This window comes from Micrasema longulum, unplaced genomic scaffold (assembly GCF_059751315.1).
Source record: "Micrasema longulum isolate JH-2025_06_02 unplaced genomic scaffold, ASM5975131v1 h1tg000252l, whole genome shotgun sequence".
Lineage (NCBI taxonomy): Eukaryota > Metazoa > Arthropoda > Insecta > Trichoptera > Brachycentridae > Micrasema > Micrasema longulum.
Genome location: NW_028277457.1, coordinates 850,083 through 876,293, shown reverse-complemented (window position 1 = coordinate 876,293; position 26,211 = coordinate 850,083). Strand labels below are relative to the sequence as shown.

Below are 26,211 nucleotides of genomic sequence, written 5' to 3'. Positions count from 1 at the left end.
AAAAAGGAGATGAAAACAGTATATAAAGGAACTTCAACTGATTTCAATAAAAGAAATCAATTATATCTTATGTTTGCTTCATGATTGCCACAAAGCTTTTATTCAGTAGTGCCTAATATAGAAAGTGCATATTATGTACCACCCCTTTTGACAGACTGTACGTAATGATAAACCAATACTCGACATAAATATTTAGACGCGATCGCGTATTTGACTCACCGTATGTTTTTTTGTTTCTTCAATTTTGTGAAAATATAAATGAAGTTCATTTATTTTTTACTTACCATACGATTATTTTGAAGCCAAATTATATAAATGAAATACTTAAGCAAAAAGATCAAATAATAATGTGGATATTACTACTTTTATTCATTTTTAAGAATAATCAGAATGATAAATAATATTTTTGTCCGTGGGCTCAAACAAATAACGAATAATGACTTATTTTGTTTGTCAATTCCTATTTTTCAACATTAATATATTATTTTACAAAACACGATAAATTAAATACTTCAAGTAGAAAAACATTATCATTTTCAATTTAATTTTTTTACAAAAAGAGAGGTATTTGAGTTTTTTATTATTTGCTGAATTATTCAAATATTCAGACTTCCTAAAAGCCGTTAATAACTTGGACTGGAAAAAATGGAAATTTGTTTGTGACAGAGTAAAATTCAAGCCTTGGACCTTTGGACCGTGAATTTACAATACTACTGCATGGCCCGGTTCTCGGCTCCATAGTGTCTCTTAATTTCTGAACAAATGAGCTGTTACTTTTTATAAAACCTTTTTATTTTTCCATACTTATTTTTCATGTTGATATTGTTTCAAAATTTTTCGTTGAGTGATTTTGTTGCAAAATATTTTTTTTAACTTTCTGTAGTTTTTTTTCAAATATTATTATAACACTTTTTTTCAAAGTTATGACTATATTGAGTTACAATTTTTTTTTTCATATGATTTTAATATATTACCAGGTAATCTAAAAAGTATATTGAAATATTTTACAACTCAGATCAGACGATCACCAAACTTAAAAAATAGTCGAACACATTCCGAAATCTCCTTATTTTTTTGCATTCTATGGATAAACGAACAAGCAAACGTCGGAACAGTGTTCATATCGTAAATTTACAAATAAAAATACTTTTATTTTTTAAAATAGCTAAAGTTTAGCCCATAAACATGAAGAACAGAAAGTTATATCTAGTCGTTTTATTATCTACATAATATTTGTTTTATCATATAAACTTATACATCGTATAATGCAACATGGACCATGTTTCGAAGTTTGTGAGTATTATTGATGTTTTCCACTTAAAATATATAAAAATATCCCATGCAATATATTTTTAGTGTTATTTAATTGGTTTTATTCAGAACATCGTGTTCTAATGAAGTCCTTTATCCGCTACTTTTATCGTTCCTTGCCCACAATATATATTTTTGGATCTATTGCACCTTAAATCTATTTTTGTTTCCTACTAGTTAAGTATGTTTACCAGTTTTATATTGTTCGTTTATTATTATGTAATTTATTAATTTATTTTGTTTACAAACAACGAAAAATAATATTTAAAACCCAGATATACTCAAATGTAAAAAGACTATTTATTTTTCATCAATTACTTGTAAACACTAATAAAATACCCATTTAAATAAAACGAACAATATAAACATATTACAACAGAGATGAAGAACATTTTAAATAAGGTAATACAGAAGTCGAGGCGTCTAGGATCAGATGTTCGAAGTTTGAACCCCACTCTACCCCAACTTGATTATCATTTTCTAATAGTGAGTTATTTACAGCTCGTTGAAAATGGCCCCAAAATTGAAATATTTGTGTAAATTATGAAAACGCGAATAATTTTTTTTTAAATAATGAAATTTTTAGATGTAGCTTGAAAGAATAATATTTTTAAATACCACCTTTTTTCAGTTCCGGATGTCTCCGATATCTACGGACCGGTTCGTTACCTGGAGAGTGTGAAGGCGTGCGGGCCTGCCACCAAACAGGTGCTGTATGTAGAAGTCGTCCCAAAAGGTTTTGTCAAGATCCAACACTTGCCCAGCTATGACGAGGTACGATATTTAAAATTAAGTATTTATCAACTGTTTTCCCTCCGCTTTTGGCGACACTTAGTTTAAATTTATCGGTAGTATTGGCAGTTATAGGGCTTATGACCTGTCATTGGCTGGTTCAAGTAGCCACTTTACACACTATGTGACATTCACCATTCTGCCAATGTTTAAACATCCACATTTCCTCAACTCTATCTGTTGACTTTCGTGAAGTAAAAGAGCTGATGTGGGCTGTTCATCCGGCTGAACCAATTCACCAACTAGGCAACGCCTGAAAACAATTTTACAATACTCAAAACATTCTTGAATTATGTAACTGGTAAATGAAGAAGCATGAAAATTGGAAAATCGTTTTCAGGTGGTGCCTAGTCGGGGCATAGGTTCAGCCGAATGAATCTCACCCGCATGATAAAAGTTTTGGCTCTTTTACCTTACAAAAGTGAGGAGTTGAGAAAATTTAACCATAGGCAGAATGGTGAATGTTACACAGTGTAAAGTGGCCACTTAAACCAGCCAATGACAGGTCATAAAGGGCTTAAGTTCCTAGACTTCCATATTCCCTTCTCAAAAATGTTTTCCCTCTCTGTTGCAACAAATTTAAACACAAAAATTAGTGACTTTGAAGCAAGTCTGTAAGCATTTAATTAAATCTAAATAATAAACTTCTAAACACAGTTGTATACTTTATTTCTTTATATTGATTTTTTTTTAAATTATGTTGTTTATACACTCATCTTTTTAATTTTATACCAACTATAGTTCTTAACACTGTTCCTATCTTTTATTTATTTATATTGTATTTTTTTAAATTTATGTTTATATGCTCGTCTTCTTTTTTATACCAACTTTATTTCCAAACACTGTTCTATCTCTTATTGCTTTAGATGTATTTTTAAAATTTTATGTTTTATATAACTTCCATGTATGTAAAAGCCTTATGGGCGTGAAAAATTATTAAAATAAAAAATAAAATAAATAATGAAAATATTCAGCGTGTTGTTGGCGGGCCGGCTTGCAATAGTAATGTTAGCTCGTGTTGGAGTTTGGCTAAATGAAATCCGCATTATGATTGGTTAAATGAGCGGAACGGCAAATAATCTCGTTTGATATATAGTTACGTGTGTGTAACGTGTGGAACATTTAGACAGATCAACAAAGTACATACTCTAGGGGTGTTATAAAACTATGATTTTAAATTAATGTGTTCTGTTTCTCAAAGGTGTTTCTAATCTTTATTTATAGAGTTTGCAAGATCAGGATCCGTTAATGACAGTAACCCAATCTCCTCCACCCCTTGATGGCATCAAAAATACAAATACTCCCGAAGAAGCTAATCAAAATCAAGAAAAAAAATCAAGAAAACATAAAGACAAACATAAAAAGCTCAAAACCAAAAAAAACAATTCCATAGATGACAAATTCAATAAAGAAATCAAAGATCAACTACACAATATTGAAAAACTAGATTCCATAGACAATTTTGACAGTTTACCTTCGCCAGATAGGTGCTCTAGTCCCGAATGGCCTCCTTCACCCAAAAGAAAAAAATCCCTAATAAGGCGAAAAAAGAAAAAGTTAAAGAAGTTTATTGATCACACGAGCAGCACATTTACATGCAATCGTTCGAATTGTGATTTTTCAACCACAGAATTAACTGAACTTAATTTACATAGAAAGAATGATCATAAAGGGAGAAAAGATTTTCAGTGTGACCAATGCATATACAGAGGTGCTACAGCATCTGATCTTAGGTAGGTACTAAAATCCTTTATTTTTATTATCACTTAAATATACATATTATGAAGCGTATGATAAATATTATGTGCCTATCATATGAAGAGTAAAGTTTTATGTGTGAAATAGAACCATAATCTTGGACGAGTGTTTTTAACTCAATGGCTCCTCTTAAGTAAAAATCCTAAAAAAAGAAATCTAATGAAAAAAAGCCTGCCTCGTAATGTAGTGGCTGGTGCCATGTTTGAGGTCCCGGGTTTGATTCCTGGGAGGGTCGACTTGAAATATTTATTTAAAAGGTGGTTTTACACTTCAATATTTCATCACCCATGGTCTGCCATCCGAAGCGTAAGACTGATCACCTTACCTTCCCATAAAAGATTTACGAGTTACGATCTAATAAATATGTATTTAAATGTAAACTGTAAAAGTTCGATGAGGATGGTAATTTTTTTTTTCTTTGATTGACAGAAAGGGTGGTTTATTTCTAGTTGATAGAGATGGCAGATACTGAAAACTGTAATGAAGAAGTTCAATGCTACCAAAAAAATTATATATATTGCATAGTGGTTTTTGTTTTTGCAGAAAACATTACAGGCAACATTCTGGAGAGATCCCATACATCTGTACAATGAGCGGTTGTGACTTTAGAGCCAAGCATAATAATAGCCTTGTGTACCACACTAAAAAGGTATGTTACTGCTACATTTTATCATAATCAGCTCTTCAAGCTTTCCGGACGCTTTAGTGCAAAGGAAATGTGTCAGGATGGTAAGGTTCCTTCTTTTGATTCTCTCCTGAAATGCAGGATCCACAGGTTTCAGACGAGTCGGAAAAGTAAGGAACCTTCTGATTTTCAATATCAATTTATTTACTTATATTATGTTTTCATTACAAAATATTACATCTGTAGGATTAGGTTGTTGGGTGTTGGTTGGAGTTCCTACCACAGTTAGAGATTGACAGAGAAGACACGAGGTTACTGTTTAATGCATATTTATTACATGTCGAATAAGATACAGCACCTGATTGTGTAGCAGGAGCGTAGCAGCGATGATAGGTTGAAGAGACGGCACTTGAACTACATGCTAAAACTGTGTGACTTCATCGATCTGGACTGAAGTGAACTGAACTTGTTGGGCTGACTGACTGGCGTTGCATCCTGTGATGTCTTTATAGACCACATTCCTTTGTAGTTCATTTCTTCATGGTAGGGACGATGTGAATGTACTGCAGAACGATGCCCCCTGATTTCATGTGCAATACTGTTGGAGTTGTTATTTTGGATTATACAGAAAATGATGTCATTGCTTTCTTCGGTAATCACACTATTTTAGGTGAAACGTTTTAGCACGTGTGTGTCGTCAATTATGGACTGTGAACCCTATACATCTCAACAGATTTCCCTAGTGAGGAGGATCCTTGAATTAATTTTATAAAAAAAAAAATATATATATGTATATGTACACTCAAACTGGGTCTAATAATCACAGGAAATAGCGAGATCTCAGATGTAATGAGGAAACATTCGTTGACGTTTTAGTTTATGTTAATTTTGCATAACACCTATTCTCCTCTAAGGATGCGAATCGTGGCACCTCACTTGGGTCCAAAACAGCAAAATATGAGAATAGGTGTCTCAGAAGAATTTCGGGTTTGCGGTGGTTTGACTTTGTTAGGAATGAGGTAATAAGAAAATGGACGCAGCAAACTTTGGTGACAACTGTCATCGAGCGGAGGCGATATGGTTAACCTTAACCACGCTTGGCTACTTTACAAGACATCAGGTTCTCGGCATCCTGGAAATCCACTGCTGACTGTTCGTCGGCAGTTAATGTCAGTTGAGCTAGCAGTCTGCGTGGACACTGTCATAGCTTAGTTGTTAGAAAATGTCCTGGACAACAGGTAGTGTTAGTTTGGTACTGCGCTAGGATCCTCAGAGTTGTCTATGGTCCTGTGAGAGAAAGCAACCATTTTCGTCGCTACAATACGGAGCTATATGAAATCTATGGAGGGCCCGATGCAATCAACTCCATCAAGGTGGGATGCTCGAGGAGGGCTGGCCATGCAGTTAAAATGGGCGGCAAGAGTGGGTCCTACCCAGGACTGACGGGTTTATGATGATGATGATGGAACATTTTGCAAGCACTGATTGATTATAGTTGCGTGGACCTGCGCCAGGAAAAGGGGGAAGTGAGAGGAGTCTTGAGATGGATATGGATAGGTAGGGAAGTGAATTGTGCATAGTTAAATTATTTTGTTCTTGTTTCAGTACCACCCGACAGGAGAACCCTTGAAGTGCGATGCATCAGAGTCCTGCATATTCAGCACATATCTGAAGGCAGCTCTCAAGCATCACAAGATGATGCAACATGGTGGCGGGAAATCTCTGGCCTGCGAGATTTGCCCCTACAAGTTAGTACACTTGAATAATTCCATGGTCCATAAGAAAAGTAGGACTCCCTCCGCATACCCGAAAACTGTTTTAAAGACTGTGCGGTTTCAATCATACTAAAAAGCAATGTTTTTTTTTTGTCAAAAAACAAGTTACTCTTTTAAAATGTACAATTTCATAAACCTCTATTTTAATAATTTAACAATTTGTTCAGTGGTAGAATACTCGCTTGCCATAAGAAAAGTACCGTGGAAATCAAATCTTTGTAAATAAATACTGGACTAAATTTTTTATTAAGATCGATGGCTACTTCAACAGAGATAAAGTCTAGCCATCTGAAAAAAAATACATAGAGTACATTATTATTTTGTGTTAGCTTGTTATTCATCCGTATTCAAAGACAAATTTTAAGCTGAACATAGTAAATTCTACTCACCTCTCCTTCAAGTTATTCTCTGCGTATGATTAGAATTTTCTTTTCTCAACATAGTTTTGTCCCTGAATACGGGCATTAGTCTAATTATAGACACTGCTCGCTCGCACCTTGTAGGTAAATACATAAAATAATTAAATAACTAAAAAACTAAATATTTCATTTTAAGGCCATTTTCAACGAGTTGTAAATAACTCACTATTAGAAAATGGGAATCAAGTCGGGGTAGAATGGGATTCGAACCACGGACTTTTGATCCGTGAGTCCGAAACGCTAGCCACAGGACCACATCCCGATTAATTCCTACATAATTTAAATGAAAATTAAGAATATGTGATTTTTTTATTAATTAAAAAAAAAAAACTTTATTTAGATCTTCTGTAAAGTTGCTACATGTCAATTAGTAACTTTTTTCTTTCCAATGTTGATATTTGAGCATCCATTTTGGTGGCATGTTTAAATAGTTGTGAATAACCGTATCAGAAATTGGAAATCGAGTATTGGCAGCCTGATTGGATCTCTGATTTGCGAGGACTCACAAATCTACCATGAGACTTTAACCCAAACTTTTTTGATGTTTGTTTAAATTTATTTATTCACAATATAAAATATTACAGAATAATATATATAAAAATAAAAATCAACATGAAAATGTGAAATTATTCTCATTTTAAGGTGCTACCTAATGGCCGATTTGCGTAAACACCACCGTGTCCATACTGGAGAGAGTCCTTATGTGTGTGACTTCGAAGGATGTAGCTATGCCTGCAAAATTTCTTCCAACCTCAAAAAACACAAGAGGATTCACACAGAGGAGAAACCGTATTTCTGTGATGCCTGTGATTTTAGGTACAGTTTATATTTTTTATTATTATTGTGGATAATCTTCACCGACCAGCCCTATGGAAGCTTGGATACAAAAAATGTTTTTTAACACACGGTAAAAATTAGAACAATAAACTGTACGGGTTGAAAATGTATGAAAAATATAACTACTTTGAACGACGTCACTAGTTTATACGCATTAACCATAAGAGAGCAACAATAAGAGAGTTGTGAAAGATTTCCGGTTTACGGTAAGTCAACAGACCAATTGGCAGAACTGACTGAGAAGAAGCGAAAGATAACTTAAGACGTCGCACATGGAGTAATTTCATAAATATAAAACTTTAACAAATCATAACGCTGTTAATACGATATATAGAAATTTAAAAAAAAGTTTTGGCATAGTTTAATAGTCTATTAATAAATACAATTATGAAAAAATAAACACTGAATTTTCTCATTGGCTTGATGTGTCTTGTAATTAACAATATATTTGTCATGAACTTGTACCTTTATTGTATTAGAATATGTTTTAAATAAATCATTTCTAAAAAATGTTTTCTTTGCTTCTTGTCAGTTATCTTCACCGTTCAGATGTGTGTTTTGATCACTCGCCGACCAGAACTCGTGACGTTGCGGGCGGTGCAAGTTTCGGTGGGGATTTCCAAAATTATAGAGCTTGAAAATATCATAGCAATGATACATAAAAATAAAATACAGTAAGACCTCGTTTTTACATTCCTCAATTTTACATTTTACCGCTTTTTACACCGAAATGTTCAGTTCCCATTTTGCTTCATACATTCTCATACAAATATTCTCCCCAATTAACATTTTTCATATTTTTCATCACCCCGGTTAGCGTTTAAAATTTTTCAGAATTCATTTGATGTGTCAAAAAAGCCAAAATTACATCGTAATAATGGCGCCGCCGTCCACGCGCCACCGCATGTGCCACGCGAATGAAGAATAACAACAGATAAACAACCAATAAAGAATAAATTATTGTCTTAACCTAAATTCAAAGCGGTGCAGTGTAATTGACCGTTTTAGTGTCTTCCTTTCCTTCCTTTATTTTTGTTTTCATTTAAACAAAAATGTCATACTGACTTGTGCAAATCATGATACACAGTTGACAAACGTTTAGAAACAATAAAGTTTTAAAATCAATAAATTACGATGTTTAAAATGAACAATAGGGATATTTAAAGTTATAAAAAAGATAGTTTAAAAAGTTATCATACAAAGTGTGGAACAATTTTGCAGCGATCTATATGACAGTTGTTTTTAGTGATGTCATAGGAAAAAAAATATTCTCGCTGCCTTGAAAAACGTAAAAAGGGGGTTTTACTGTAATTGTTTTTTGGCTTAGTTTGATAGTCTATCAAAAAATTAAAAATGTGAAAAACACCACTGAACTTCCTCATTGGTATAATGCATCTTAAGGTTTTTTTTGTTTGCAGAACAAACTTTATAAACTCCCTCAAGGTGCACAAGAGGACCCACACCAACGAGCGGCCGTACTGCTGCGACCAGTGCGGCTACCGCTGTAACCACACCTCTAATCTGAAGAAGCATGTGGCCAGAGTGCACCCGGGAGCGCCTTACAACTTCCTGAGGAAATCCCTGGACTGACACGGAAATCTGAATTCCTAGCAAGAGAGAGAACTTCGAAGAAGACAAGCATTTGTAACTCTTTAAGCGGAAATGCGGTCTTACTTTTCTTCATACAAACATAGTCCCGTATTTTCTCCGTATTATGGCACTAGGCAGCATTTTATTTTATACACTATAGATATTTACCATTGGCGTGCCTCTATTGTTTCGCTTTTTTGATAAATTGTTTCTTATGGTAGCTAGGACCATCCAAAAACCCAAAAAAGCCCCCAGTTTTATCTGCCATCTTTGGACGTACAGTATACAAATATGATAAATACTTTTAAAAAACAGAAAAGGTACCGATACAGAAAATTTCATTCTGATACTCTTTCTAAAAAAAAACATCAAAATCTGTTCAGTTGGCGAAAATCTGTTATCTTTTTCACACTGTATCGTCGAGGTATCTGCGAGAAGGTGACAGAAAGACAATCTTCAAATACCTATTTATCAAAATTCTTACCCACTGTATAATCTCTTAAGTACTGTAATAAATTATAAATTTTCTTCTCTAAGTGCCTTGTCAGGCATCCCCAATGTTGGCAATCACTCTGGTGAAGGCCTCTGTCCTGTACCGCCCGGAAAATCTGCTTCACATATGAAGCCAGCCCAGTCTCGAATATTACGCAGCCAGGACCGTCTTCTTCCAGCCCCTCGGCGACCCTTAATCTTGCCTATCAAAATTAAAGCAAGTGGTAATTTTTTCCACGCACTTTATGCCCCAGGGCCGCGATTATGATGGGTAGCTAAGGAAGTCATAACTTCATCATGAAGGTACAGTTGAAGATAAATTCTCCCAAGCGATTACAAAGATACACTACCGACCTCCCCACATTCAAGTTTTGGGTAGGTATATTGAAATATAACAAAGAGAAGCGTACGTCACGGTACACATATCTACGCGCTTAAGTACATGCTAGAGAATGCCAAATCAGAATTAACGATGTTGTCACAGATTGGTTTGAGGTCACAGCCGGAGTTCACCAAGGTTGTGTTCTTGCACCATTCCTTTTTATAATCCTTATGGATTTCATCCTTAGAAAGTCAATTCCACTAGATCGAGGAATATCTATCTCCCCCTCCCAAAAACTCTGCGACCTAGAGTATGCTGATGATGCGGTTATAATTGATAATTCAGTTGGGGGCCTTCAGGTCACTGTAGATAAGCTAAATAGGTACTCCACATGCGTGGGTTTAAAAATCAATATTGTTAAAACCCATGTACTGTGTAATACTTCGTGCATTGATGCTCAAAATCCCCTGACTCAAAACGTCAAACCAAATCATCGAAAGGGTCAAGAGTTTCAAATACCTGAGAGTGTATGTTACAGAAAATGGCAGCTTTCAAAAAGAACTGGGCCACATTCAACAGTATGAAGGCTGTCTGGAGATCGAATATTTACTCAGTGAAAGCAAATGCCGCCTATATAACGCCTGCATTACACCTATTCTCCTCTACGGATGCGAATCGTGGCACCTCACTAGGGCCCAAAACAGCAAAATTCTGAGTTTTGAGAATAGGTGTCTTAAAAGAATCTTGGGTGTGCGGTGGTTTGACTTTGTGAGTACTCGAGTACTGTGAGGGAGCGATAGGAATAATGTCTTGTCCCAGCTTTGCCAACACCCTTGACCTTGCGGGACAGGACACTGGGACAATACAAACATTTGTCTGTAGTTCACACGTAAACGCTGCAAAAATGAATACGTGACAACATTTGCTACGAGCAAGTTTGCAATAAATATTATATCTGTTTTACCAAGATGTATTAGAAATGTTAGGGGAACTAATAAAGCTCTTGTCCTACGGTCCTGTCCATGCGCATAGGGCAATCCGGCCCCGCGGAGTGGAAGTAATCCATTGTCTTGTGGAGATAGCTTTCCCGCCTATCTCTGGGACAATGTCTCGATCTGTTGTCATGTCCTCCAAATTGCTTTTCATACGTGGACAATAGGTCGGATGCTAAGACAGAACAATATTTGATTGTCCTTTTGTTAACACTACTTAACTGTGTGCCATTTCTAATTTTTTTTGTTTATTTTTATTATAAACAATTTTCGTTCGCATAAATTATTTTTTAGTATCAGTGTCACTGATGTATAAAAATTCTTACTCATTTTTAAAAACTATTTATACTGTATGTAATATTTATAATTAGATAGATTTTAAAAGAAAATATAAATGTATCTCTGTATATAACTGGAATAATTGTATCGATTGAGTAAGCGTGTGCTTTGTAACACTTTACGATAAATTATTATGCAGTGAAAACTTTGTTTTAATAATAATCTTTATTTGGCATTTTAAAAAATCACGTTTACATTTAAAAAATCGGGACTTATTATAATTTTATTTTTAAAAAATAAAAATTTTCAATAAAATTTACACTCGAAGCAATCTTTGAAAGACCTCAAAATATGCAAAGGTGATGCAACTTCTATGACAGCTTGTATATTCTTTCCTTGTAAATATTTTTTTTGCATGACTGCTACATTTAATATACAAATAAAGTACCTTTTAATACTGTACATGGATTTTATTTCAATGATATTTTATATTATTAAAGCTCTTTCTAGGATAGTCTGTTAAATAAGAGCAAGAAACAGTATAAGTCGGATGTACAATTTTTTTTATGCTGGCAATACCAAATTTGAAGTGTTGTGTTTTTTCTTTGGTAATGACAAGGTCGCGACTTTCTATTTCAGTTTTGCCGTTTTTAAAATGTTGCCATTAAATGAAACACCAGCGCCCTCAATGGTTTTCTACAGTTTTTAGATAATTTACATTTGAGGTCTCGCCATAGTGTCGAACTCAGCTCTACTACAACTTGGTTTTCATTTTCTAGCATTCAGTGAATTACAACTAACTTAAAATGGCTCCAAAGTTAAATTGGGTATATACTCATGGTAATAGTCAGCGCATTTGTATACCATGCAAGAGGTCTCGGGTTAGATTTCCAACATGGTTGACTTGAAATATTTATTTAAAATTGTGTTTTTATGCTAAAATATTTTCAGTCCCTGGATTGGCACCAAGCATGAGACTGATCATCTAACCTTCATGTAATAAAAAATATCAGGATACGCTGCGATTGGTGAACCAATACAGTGCCCTATGCACCATTAGATGCGGAAAAGAAATAATGATGATGATATCATTAAACCTATTTTCAAGTAACTAATAAAAATTGTAATGGAAGCAATAAATTAATTTCACATAGATTACTCGTAAAAGAGAAAGACATGACATCACCAAATATAACAAAAACTGAAGATGGATATGTCAAAAGGTGAAGTAATTGGCGTGCATGTGTGAGAAGATGTATGAGGGCCGTTCTCTATTATCTATTTCCGAGACCTATCTCATATTCAGTCAATTTTTATTCAAAAACTCTTAATGAAAATAATGCATCCTAAAACAAGAAAAATAAAATCTAGCGCTCGCACATGCCTAAAATAAGGAAGCAGCTGAGAAAAAACATCTCAAAACTTCATTTTCCCCCTTTCCAATTGCCAATTAGATTAGTTGATTTTTTATCATACTTGCTCAGCGCTAGATTTAGGGGGCGCTAGTGCTCCGTGACTTACTGAAAAAGGACGGAAATATATACGGTTGCGTAGGTTTTCACTGTCACTGTTATCAAAATGTTTCTTTTTTGGATGATCCCATGTATTTTCGTTTCAATGTTTTGGAATTAATCCAACATACACGCGATCACCCAAAAAAGATACATATGTTAGTAAATAAATACGAGCATATTATTCTCCCCTCCCTTGTAAGCAAGTGTCTAGTTCTTTGTCAGCTGAACCTATGATAAGTTTGGCTATACACTTGCTTTTTATAAAAATACAAATTAAAATCATTTTTTTTTTTTTTTTATTGAATATTTTTTTTTTTTACAAAATACATTTTTGAAATATAAAATAGGTAAATATACAGAACATCTTATATATAACGTTTCTACCTCTCTTATAAAGTAGATACTTGTGTTTAGAGAGGGAGTTCGTTTCACATTTTTTTTTTTAAACAAAGTAAATTAAAACAATTCCAATAAAGCAAAAAGTAAAGTTTTTTTAAGGCGGTTGTATCGAAGGGAGAATCGAAGTTTAATGTTTGTCCAATTAATACATTTTAATTATCTTCCAAGCGGATATAATGACTTAATTGCCTTCCAAACATATTTCACTGCCTCCATACCTTTAATTATTTTCCATCATTTTATTTTAAAAGTACATGGCTGACGACAGTGCCTTTCATAAATTAATAAGCTCACTAAGAATTAGGTTCTTTTAATGCAATGAAGTATCAGAAAGAAAAAGGTCTTTATTAATTTTAAATCTAAATGAATCGCGATAACGACTCATGAATTAAGTTCTTTTAATGCAATGAAGTATCAAAAAGAAAAAAGTCTTTAATAATTTAAAATCTAAACGAATTGCGAGAATGACTTATGAATAAAGAGGAAGAAAAATCTGTATTAAAGAACTGGCTATGTCATTTTATTCTTTCCGCCTACCCCTACGGAGAAACGGTGTCACCGTTTGTTTGTTGATGAATGGATTCGTTTTTTTAATGCTCCTGTTTTAAAAAATGAGAGAAAATAATATTCAAAAAATTATTATCATCACTGTTTTTTTTAAGTAAGCAAGTACTGAAAAAATCACAGATAAAATTTATTGTTTAAAAGTAGATCAATTATTTTTTTGCAAGACCTACTGATCTAGTTCAGTTCAGTTTCTATGCCGGTCGCGCTGTCACTTTTAGTTAGCAAGTGGTATCGAGTGAAAGGGAATTCGCACGAATTTTCATTCAGTGAGTGTCATTGGGCGTAATTGGAATGTGCTCGGATTGTGGTGCTCTGTGATAATTCTGTGAAAATAACTTAACTTGTGTTGATTTATACGACAGTGTTAAACACCATTACATAACCTTTAAATACTCAATTAAGACGCTGCCCTGGTACTTCGGTGAGTCGTGAGTTTTTAACTTTGGCTATCTCTTACAATTAATGCATAAATATGGAAAAATTACGAGTAAAATGCGTTGAAAGATGTCGTTATTTTTGTTCCGTCATTTAATAGAAACTGGGTACAGCATATGGTAGGTTTATTATATTAAAATAAATTTAATTGACATATTTTGTATATTTTATTAATGTTTTGATGAAATAATAATAAATGATTACGAGTTTTCCCGCTTTCTTGTTTTCTTAGGATGATGCAATATTCTAATGGAAGGTCAGAAACGTTAGGTATTCGTTCATTTTTCAAACTAAAGATAATACAAATCTATGATAGGCATACTTGAATATCCGGAGCCATCTCGATTATGCCTCGTTCCTTTTCGAACCGTGTTCAAAAAACAATCTCCAAAGACTCGACCGGATCCAATCCCAAAGTCTGAGACTAGCCATCGGAGCAATGAAGTCCTCTCCAATTAACACTTTACAGGTAGAGGCTTCTGATGCCCCACTCAGAATGAGAAGACAATCTTTGCTCTGTCCAAATAAGGAACCTACTCGTCAAAAAAGTAAAATTGCTCTCTGACTGTGTAACATCATCATCTTTTTGGTCCCATAAACCGCCCCCTTCACTAGTCAACCGTTTTAATTTTTACAAATCTTTCGAATTTAACATTAACCCTAAAGACCTTCTTCCCCTTTGTCGTTTTCCATTTAATGTTTATGTATGCGTCCCGAATATTGAACTCACATTCGAAGTCATAATCCACCTACAGCCCCGGTTTACATTCAACCGTAATCAGTCTTCAAGATGGATAGGTTGGAAAGTTATCTACACTGATGGATTTCGGTCAGATTCGCCATCCCACACGGGTGCGGCCATATATTGTGAAGACGACTGCATCTGTATTTACAGCGGAATGTATCACAATCCGAGAAGCTGTCAAGTACGCCTTAAGCTCACAATATAGCAAGTTCCTAATCCTGTCGGATTCCTTGAGTGCCTTACAAAAAATTAAATCCCCTCCATCCTCTTATCCTGAGGACAAGCTCTGCGTGGAAACTAGATTTCTTCTTTCTTTATCAGAGGCGTCCAATAAGAGTATTGTTATGCCTAGCCATTGTGGTATTCCCGGGAACGAAAAAGTGGACGCGTTAGCAAAGGAGGCGGTCCACTCCGGGGATCCTGCCTACAATAATTTACTACCACTGGGTAATCCCCTTGTTATGACGAAGGAGAAGCAACTTCGTACATGGCAAGAACATTGGGTAGCCTCCTCCCAAGCCAAGGGTCAACATCTTTTCCGACTGATGCCAAATATAACAGAAAAGCCTTGGTTTTCCAAAGTGATTCTGAATAAGTTTGAGACATCCTCCATATGCAGAATGCGCATTGGGCACTGCTGCAATGGTTCTCACCTGTTCGAATGTCAGCTTGATTAGGAAGATTTAAACCATGTTTTTTTTGGATGCCCCATAAATGATTGTTATCCTGATTTCCTATCCGACTTCTCTGATATTAATATACCATTCCCTATTCATATTCTAACTCTCCTGTCTCCACCCAATAAACATCTATTCAAAATTCTATATAAATATCTAGTTAGAAATGATGTTAAGATGTAAATATGTTATATTATAATATTCAATGCAAAGTTCTCAAAATATTAAATACTTACTTACTAACCTGAATATATGTATTACTAACACATGTATAAATATGTAAACAAACAAAAAATTCTGATCTGTCTTTCCTCTTCAAAATTTTAAACAATTTAATTGATAGTCCATACCTCTTGGAGCGTATTTCAATCAATTGTCCCGTAAAGTCAACACGAAAAGTTAATTTTTTAAATAATTTATTGCTCAAAAAAAAAAAAAGTTTAAAACTCGTTTATTTATCATAGCTGCTCTAAATTTAATTTAAAATATCTAAATTAAATTATTAATTAAATTAAATTTAGATATTTTTAATTAATTAAAAAAAAAACTTTTTGAAACACTGAAAAATAAAACATTTGTCAGTGTGTAATAAGTTTATGTTCCTTTAATTATGTTTATTTTATTATAATATCAAAATTTTGAATTGGTCAACTATATTATGAAAATCCCTCTCTTCCACTCCTCCACTCTATTTCCTCATCTTTTTCAGAGCTCTTTTTTTTTCTCATGTCTTACATAATATATTATTTTTCTCTTTGCTGTGTAACATGTTCTCTCATTATATTTGTGAAAAACTTTAACTGGATGTATGTACTATTTTTTATATTTTGTATTCTTATGTAACAACTGTTGTTTTTCCTTAATAAATGAAAAAATAAATAAAGACAGTGATATGGCGTTCTATCCTCTCTGCTTACCCCTACGGAAACGGCGTGATGTTTTGTTTGTTTGTATATGGTCACCATAACAGAGTTCATATTAAGGATATCGAAAGAGTTCAGCATAAGTTTTTGCATTTTATCAATTTAAAACTAAATATACCGATTTAATATATAAATAACACATACTTAAATTATTATTTAAATATACAAACATTAGAAAACGGACAATTTAAATGACTTGATTTTTTAATTGAAAATAATAACATCAATGTTCGATTGTTGTGAACTCATAATTTTATTAATGTGCGAGTGCCCGGTCGAGTTACCCGATGTAATACTCTGTTCTACTGCGGTCCATCATCGACCAATTACAGCTCAAATTCATCAGTAGTACGGATGCATGTACTTGCGAACCAATATGTTAACAACATCACTGTCTTTAATGTGAGTCTTGTAGATTTTAAAAATCAATGTATATGTTCCATATCAAATAGAAGTTTGCCGCTTTAAACCTTCAAACTGTATTTCTTTCATATGTTTGTATTTTATTTGTTTATCTAATTTTTTATTTTTAATATCTCATACAAACTTCTTTTTTTATACCAACTATACTTCTAAACACTGTTCTACCTTTTATTTCTTTATACTGTATTTTTTAAAATTATGTTTATTTATTTATACATCAACGGTTCAAAGAACCTTTTTTAAAATAATGTTTTACAAAAATAACACAGCAGTGAACAATAATTATGTAGTACATAATATAAAATATAAAAAAACAAAAAAAGTAAAAAAGAAACAAAACATCTCTAACAATTAATATGAGAAATCTTATGTTCTAAATATAAATATAACAAAGTAAAATTGAGAATAATTAAAGATAAATAAAGTGGTTAGTATTCAACTAGGTAATGATAAAAAAGAAAATTAATACAACATTAGTACTTTACAAGTAATAAGTTTTTTATTAATAACATCTTTATTTTATCAGTTGGTTAGAAGAAGTTGTCATTTGGCAATAAGTCCACCAATTTACGATTTATATTATGTCCAACACGTTAAAATAAAGAAGAAAAAATATTAGTTATTTATATACTCGTGTATTATATATCTTCCATGTATGTGAAAGCCTTTTTGGGTGTGAAAAATTAATAAAATGAATATATCTGTTTTACCATCTCAGTGACCCTTTCTTAATCTAATCAACTATACCTGACTCAGATTTGCACTCTCGCCTGATTTCATCATTCGTAACCCTGTCATACATTGATTTCCCACACATTCGTCTAATAGACCACATTTTGACCGCGTTCACTCTGCTTTCATCCTTCCTTCGGCCAGTTCCATGTTTCACTTCCATACATAAGTTTAGCTTCGATTGACAAATTTTTATTAACAATTACTGTGCTTAGTACGCCGTTCATATTATTGCCCGCATTCACTCTCCTTAGACACCTTTTCTACTCTTCGATCTCTCGAAAACATGCTTCCTAGTTACACAAAATAAATAAAATGACGGGTCAAAAACCCTGTAAATGTCTCGACTTCTGTTTTTCTTAATCTCTGATGTGATATATAAATATCAACATTTGCATTTCTAATTTATGTAGCTAGTTTTCCCTATAAAATAAGTGTAACGTATCTAATTAGAGAGTCACTCTGCTGATCCCTTCATTGATTGATTGCTTCTTCGTGACGAAGCATATTTTCAAAATGAATTTCTTGTCAACATAAATTATGGAAATTTTAAGATGAGTTGAAAAATATACATAATATAATATTGAATAGTCATGCTTAGTTTCATGGACAGAATTGAGAAAATCGGTTTGAAAAAAACACAAGGCCAAAATCAAAGCTAATGTAGAAACCCGGGCCATTGAAGAACTGCTGCCGGTACCAAGAATGGAACATTATATCGTCGCCGTTCAGGCAAAAGTCACTTACCCAAAAAACACAATTTTGAGCAATCAGTTAAAAAGTTTGGAGTACTAGAAAAAATCTTATTTTTGTATTTTGGAAATTTTATGTATACAACACAATTCTCTCATATCTTTTTTATAAATTCCATTGGTAACTTTTTATTTCTGATACATTTTCATATATCTAGAAGGTTTTTCAGTTCAGTGCCGAAAACCGACATTTATTATTGTAAATAATACAATACTATGTTCTATTTGCAAAACATTGAAAAGGGGTACAATTAAGTCAAATTTAATTAAAATGAAATTATAAGCAAACATATTAGGTACTGTCTATCCTCACTGGGTATGGTAAATACCTGTTCTGAGATAGGCAGCATTTATTTATTTTATTTATTTATTTATTTAGTCATTTAACATTCTGTCAAAAATTGTTCGAGACATATCAAAATACTCCAAATACAAGCATGAAGTAAAAATAAAAATATATGAATGGATGGTTTTTGAAACGTTCATTTTGTCTAAATTCTTAACCTGCATTATTTGCCTTGCCGACGAGTTGCTGTAGATGATCCGCAGTATCAGCTATAGTGGCAGTATCATCATCGTATCTTCTATTATTTATTACTTTTCTATTTATTTGAATTTCTATGTCAACATCTTGCAAGGCATCTCTAAATACAAATTCGGAGTACAAGTTAAAAAGCATCGGTGAAAGTATGCCATCCTGCCTTACACCTTTAAGGATACGTTCAAACATACAATATTCTAAACAGCTTTATCTCTGTTGAAAAAAATAATTGATTAATATTAGATATTTTTTCACACATACCCTAAATACTGTAATTATAAAAATATATCTCTTTTTGTAATACAGCTTATTCTTATTTTGCAAGATAGGGGTCAGTGGTATATAAGCTCCTGACACTACTGCGTCCTGAGTAGATCCATTATGACGGGTCCCCGTTAATAAGTTATTGCCCTCCAAGCCCAGTAGTGTGAGAGTTTCCATTTTTCTAAATCTCCCCTTCTAATTTATTTATTATTAGTGTGTACACGGCACAAATGCCTTTTATAAACATAAACATAAACATAAATATATTTAACATAACAGTGCTCTATTACAAAATTATAAAATAATATTATAACAATATATCCATACATATTACACAGCTGTTTTATACATTGTTCGATATACGATTTTGATACTTAACATACTTAGGTAAAAAAATAATTAAAAAAATGAATAATAATAAAAATAAAGATAACGCGGTATAATCGAAATAGCGAAAATCATAAATCATTGTTTCGTTGGTATTGTTCCCCCTAATCCCAGCTCCTTAAAGTACCAGGCTATTTGGTAGTGGGCGAGGGTTCTAATGTCCTCAGGTTTAACGTTGGTCCCTCGAAGATGCGGCTTCTTTGTGATATAAAGCATCGCATTTGCATATAATGTGTATGGGTGTTTCATCATGTGCACTGCAGAACTTACATTAAGAAATTTCAGAAAGGGTCATTCCAGCATGGTGTTTGTTCAATTTGCAGTGCCCTGTACGGGGTCAAGTGATAAATCTTACTTGGTTTTGGCTAACTTTCATTAGGTCGAAAACAAACCTTTGCGAGTACCGCTTTAATAGTTCCTACATGTTGGTAGTTTATTAAAATACACAACAAAACCCTTAAATTCTTCTTGAATTAAGTCATTAAATTTATAGTAAAGTTTTGAAGTAAAACAGACTTATTTATACATTACAAAGATAATATTATACAATCGCGATTTTCCACACTCTTGAAATACATGTAACAATGTGTTATAAGAGTCACGTACAAGGATGTAACAACCGTGTTTATTATTTATCAAGTATATCTTTGTATTTTACTATGTATGTTTCCATAATGCGCGACATTGGCGGCCTCCGTGGTGTAGTGGTCAAGACGCTTGACTCACGCACGGAAGGTTCCGGGTTCGATTCCCGGTGAGAACACAAAAATTAAAAATTTGATTTTTCTCAAGCCTGGGTTCTCTGTGATGTAATTCACCACTGTAATTAGGCCTCCTGGCCTGTTGTGGTGCAAAGAAAAAAATGTAATATGTAAATATGTAATAAAAAAATATGGCACTCTCCTATTCCGCGTTTACATTCCTTAGCCAACAAATTTACTTGTGATATAGACATTTTTAATACGACAATTATCCATTTTAAAACGTTCTTAAATGCCCTGTTTAAAACTAATTATTAATGTCGTAATAAAACTTTCTTTTTCATACAATTTTTTCTCTGTTTTTGATGTGTATTATTATTTATTATTATCTTTTTCTGAAATTAATGTATCAAATATTTTTGTGTACCAGATATAATGTTATTATCTTATATATACTTACTGTAAACTAATTTTTATTATTTGTTTTTAACAATAATTTGATACCATTTTTTTTATACGTATAAGTAAACGTAAATTTATATATTTTTTTGTTTAAATTCTTTACAAGTTATTTACAATTTGCTTTTTAATTCAATTACTTTTCTTATATCCATATATTTTTTTTCTTTTTTACTATGTTAAGTTTCACTTTTTATTTTGCATGGCAGTATGCTTTTTATTGTTTCTACATGTATACAAAAAAGCGTTGTTTATCTTTTTAATTATTACTTACTATGTTTGTACTTACCTGTATATTGTTTGTAAATGCCCCTTGGGCGTATTGTAAAATTAAATAAAATAAAAATTAAAAATAATAATAATTACCAATTACATGCAGTTCGTATATAATACTATAAGGATTGCTTACAAAGCTAATAGAACATCTTTAATTTACTAACCCATTAAGGCCCAATTATATTTACATATTTTTTTCGCATTTTACAAAAGGCAACGATCTCATTATGAAGACTTTTCTACGTTTTCTTACCTTATAATTAACACGAATAGATGTTTTTTTTAAATGGTTTAAAAATATAATATTATTTTATTTTCGTAACTGTCGCAATATTATTATTTCCGAACAGAAGTAAATAATCTATATTTTGTATAAAATGTTATTTGTTCATATTTATAATTAGATCCAATTCCATACGCATTAGTTTTGATTACAAATGTATTTAGATTTTGGGTACTGTATTATTTTAGTCGTATTATTATTATTTTAACATTATTTTAGTATTACCAAAAATCAGGTAAAAATAAATAAATGAGAAGAAATTATGAGGAATGTAAGAAAATAATCTGATTGGGATCTATAAAAAGCGAATGCTGTTTGTAAACATTCAAAAACAAACTTTTTAAACACAAAAAATCGTATAAGCATTCTCGTTGAATGCAACCCTGGTAGGTCGATGGAAAAAAGATTTATGCTTCTAACTTTTTTTTACAAAATCGATTAATAATTTTAATATTTACGAACACGCGCAGCGCAAAGATCTACATTTCGCTGAACACCGCACGCAAATAGGTTGAGCCGTTAAGGAGGAGTTCAGTGACATCCCACGTACAGAATAATTATATGCGTATAGATTATTTTTTGTATTTATAAAATATGAAATATTTTCATTTACTTTTTAAACAAAGATTATTTGATGCCATTTATAACGAAATCTCATTTTTCGAAAATTTGTAGTTACCAACTTGTTCCAGAAACCCGAGGATAAAGAACTATTTTTTTTTACGAAAGTTTTTTTTTGAAGTCACAAAATTTTGTATTAAAAATATCTAAATGGGGACAAAGTAAATTAAATTCGGAGCAGCTACGATAAATAAATGAGTTTTGAACATATTTTTTTTTGGGCAATGAATTATAAAAATAAAATTAACTTGTCGTGTTGACTTTATGGGACAATGGATTGAAATACGCTCCAAGAAATATGGACTATCTATAAAATTGTTTGAAATTTTGAAGAGGAAAGACAGATCAGAAATGCTTCTACGTTTAGTAAGGGAAGTTAAACTATGAAAGGAAGAAGAGTCTTCATACGAGTCAAAATATGTAAGAGATTTACGATCCAGAAGTTTAAGGAATCTATTCTGTATTCTATCTAATTGTAATATATAAATTGTATATCGAGGATTCCAAACAACAAATGCAAACTCAAGATGGCTGCGAACGTACGCATTATTTATTTATTTATTTATTATATATACGGCCTAAGCCAATTACAACAGTTACATGAAGAAACATAAATGCAAGAAACTGAACAAAAAGAACATAAAACTATTTAGCAATGACAAACAAGGGAAAAACAATAATTGTATACAATATATTAAAAAAAACGAAAGACCTAAAACTTTGAGCTAAACCATGCCAATCCAACTTCATCCCACACTGTTTAGTCGCGAAGAGATCTACGAAAAGCCGGAAGATCTATCCCAAAAAATTCCAAATCGTGTGATGAATTGACTAATCTACACATTCTAGACATTGGAACATAAAAACCAAAGTTGCTCTTAGAAGATTTTATAAATAGCAGATTTTGACTTCTGGTGACACGGTTGGGAACATGAAAAGAAATTGATTGCAACAGAGATGGAACATCACTTAAAGCATTTAAGTATTTTGAAAATGCATATAAATAAGGTCCATCTCAGTTCTACGTCTCTCCAATGAAGACAGATTAAGAGATTGCTCTATTTCAAAATAGGAATAATAACCCCTTTGTAATCCGAGCAACCATGCCACTTTTCTTAGAAAACGGTGTTGGACAGACTCGATATGGTCAATATGAGTCCTGTAGAATGGAGACCAAATAGGAGAAGCGTATTCTAGATGCTGTCGAACTAGTGAGCAATAAAGAGTTTTGATGGTATTAATATTTTTGAAGTCCGCCGTCACTCTATTGATAAAACCGAGAAGTTTGAGAGATTTGTTTACAATATTATCAATGTGTTCACGATAGGAGAGTTTACTATCTAAAGTAATGCCAAGATCCTTTATTGACGAAACCATTGAAAGGGAAGTATTTTTTAGTTTGTAGTTGAATTGTATAGGTTTTTTTCGTCGCGAGAAAGATATTATTTTACATTTGTCAATGTTAAGTTGAAGACAATTGATGTCGCACCATTCATTAAAACAATTAATAATACATAAGATTTTGAGGGATGCGGTTGTTTTGAATGGTTGAGTGGTGCGTATAATAAAGCCCAGATTTCTAGTATCACAAGAAAAGTAACACAGCACATAAATATATTATCTGAATATTATTTTTTATTTATTTACAAACGCATATACGAGTATACCATGTATTATGCACAACAAAATCATTTTTAATTTTTCATTTTCGATATACTGTAATATAACTTATGACTTATGACACATTATGTACATTGTTAATTATAAGTTTGAAATCATTTATAGTCCAGTGTTTAAGTATCTATTATAATATTATAACTGTATCATTGTGTATATGATTGTAGATTTAAATAAATCAAAATTATAAAGATCAATGACACATTTCATTTACATAAAACGACCAACTCAAATAATTAAAATAATAACTTCAATACCCACGTTAAAATGTAAATAAAATGTGTAACTTGGTATTATAGACAGATAAATATTTTTATTTACAATGTTTATTTTATGTTATCTTAAGATACACACATGTTAATGATAACACATTGATAGTAGAGCTCTTCCGGGTTTCTTTAACTTGAGTAGGCACTCAAGTGGTAATATTAAAATATTCAAGTTGTACCTGAAGAACTTGTAAACATTATTATTATGGAGAACTTGCATAGCGCTATTTTTGTAATATATTTCCTCAAAATATATAATGTAATGTTAGCTTAGTTGGAATGTAAGTTTATTTATAAAATGAGGTGATTTTTCACAAAAATGTCGCTATATAAATCAGATAAATGTGTATACCTTAAAGCTGAAATGCTGGAAAAATTGTTCAGGAGAGCGGTTTGAAATTATAAACTGTTTCAAATGTATCTCTCGAAGTAAAAACACAATTTATTGCTGTTTTTTGGGATTCATAGGCTTTTGATAAGAGTATTTAAGAAAGAAACATTTAAAATATGGACTAGCAAATAACTATGGGACTTCAATGTTTTTTGGTCAAACCCCCCGGCCCACGCCGTCATGAGGAAGTTCAGTGGTTTTTATATATATAATTTTTTTGTTAATAGACTATTAAACTAAGTAAAAAAAATTTTTTCAATTATTTTATATCGTATTATCAGCGCTACGATTTTTTTAAGTTTTGTATTTCTGAAATAACTCCGCGTGTGACGTCAGAGGTTCATTTCCGCTTATTCCCATTCAGTTCTTCCTATTGGTCCAGAAGCGATAAGCAGACCGGAAATCTTTATTATTTTTTCCGTACATGTTCAAGAAACTTTGCCGTACAATTTAATGCTCTAATTTTTACCCCGCGCAAGAAAACATTTTTTATATACAATTTACCGTAGGGCTCAAGTTCCTTATTCCTCCTCGGACTTCAGTATAAAGTCATGTAGAACATTGAATGAAAAACAATGTATTTATAAAACTTTATTTAGGCAAAAACATTGAAATACGTGCCATTAATTAAAACTTTCATTATTTTTTTAAATAACTTGTAAATATAAATTTAATGACATAATTTTAATAGCAATAAAACAGTCATTGAAAGTAAACAGTATGTGAAAAAAAGCAAAGTGAAATAATGAAATTATGGGCAAAAAAAATGACATAATGGTTAAGTATGGTTGATTATGACAGTTAGACTTCTTGTGCAAAATCCCTCGCTGCGTCAGAGGTGGTTTGTTATAAAAAATGTGGAATTTATTCGGTATCCACTGCTTTAATACCAGCAAACCGTTGAATTTTGTTAAAAGTGAGAGTATTATTACTGCACTACACGTGTTTTAGAACAAGCTTTTTCAGTAGTGGTATACCGGAGGACTCCAGTGTTTTTAGCATTTATAGAATCTGAATATATGAGCAAAATGACATTCATAACTCAATTTTGCAAAAAATGTAACTTCCAGCCTTTCAGCTTTAAGGTACAGATATTATTATTGTTGTAATACCCGGAGAGCGCTTTTAAATATCGATAACTAATACCATACTAATACCTTATTCATGTTAGTGTTAGTAACAAAACAAAACGAACTAAATACGAAATAGCAAACTAAATACAAGCGTAACTTACGAAACCCAAGTTAATGAAAAACGATAATGATATTTATTTATTAACGTTTTATTGTATTATTGTGGTGTTGAAGCCTCGGATTTTCTTCTAAAATCACAAACTGTAAACTAACTATATTTTCTAAACGTCTACCTTGGGAAAAATATTTTCATTGATAAGAAGGTACCTACTGGAGGCGTATAAAAAAAAAAAAAGAAGGTACCTAGGTACTTGTTTATGGTTGAATTCCAAAACGTAAAATAATCAATTTACAAATATAGAATTCTTTTTGCAAATGTCAAACTCGACACTTCTCACCAACAGGGGTGCACTTTATTCATGAATGCGATTTTCAAAAATGTATTTAATGTCAGTTAATATTTCTTTAGTATTACCAAAAATCCAGTAAAAATAAATAAATGGGAAGAAATTATAAGGAATGTAAGAAAATAATCTGATTGGGATCTATAAAAAGCGAATGTTGTTTGTAAACATTCAAAAACAAACTTTTTTAAACACAAAAAATCGTATATGCATTCTCGTCGAATGCAACCCTGGTAGGTCGATGGAAAAAGATTTATGCTTCCAACTTTCTTTTTAACAGATTCGATTGAAATTTTTAATATCTACGAACACGCGAAGCGCAAAGATCTACATTTCGCTGAAAACCGCACGTAAATCGGTTAAGCCGTTAAGGAGAAGTTCAGTGACGTCACACGTACAGAGGAATTATATTTATAAAGATGTCAACAATTGAAGAACGACAATTC

At 32.3% G+C, this 26,211-nt stretch overlaps 2 protein-coding genes across 4 annotated transcripts in view; both read left to right on the top strand.

The window, feature by feature from the left end:
- The first annotated feature begins 712 nt into the window (after positions 1-712).
- Positions 713-9,397, top strand: LOC148283230 (uncharacterized). Its single transcript, XM_088223865.1, has 7 exons — positions 713-1,293; positions 1,943-2,085; positions 3,328-3,836; positions 4,405-4,510; positions 6,092-6,234; positions 7,323-7,496; positions 8,936-9,397. The coding sequence occupies exons 1-7, from the start codon at positions 1,266-1,268 to the stop codon at positions 9,105-9,107; spliced, it is 1,275 nt and encodes a 424-aa protein (XP_088079991.1). The 5' UTR covers positions 713-1,265; the 3' UTR covers positions 9,108-9,397.
- A 4,446-nt stretch (positions 9,398-13,843) lies between these two features.
- Ctr1A (Copper transporter 1A) overlaps positions 13,844-26,211 on the top strand; it is a 62,461-nt gene continuing 50,093 nt past the window's right edge. The window contains exon 1 of one of the 3 annotated variants that reach the window (XM_088223859.1): positions 13,844-14,100. The gene's annotated coding sequence lies outside the window, so the exon portion shown is untranslated. The remainder of the gene's footprint in view (positions 14,101-26,211) is intronic. The other 2 variants (XM_088223858.1, XM_088223862.1) reach the window with 2 other exon arrangements.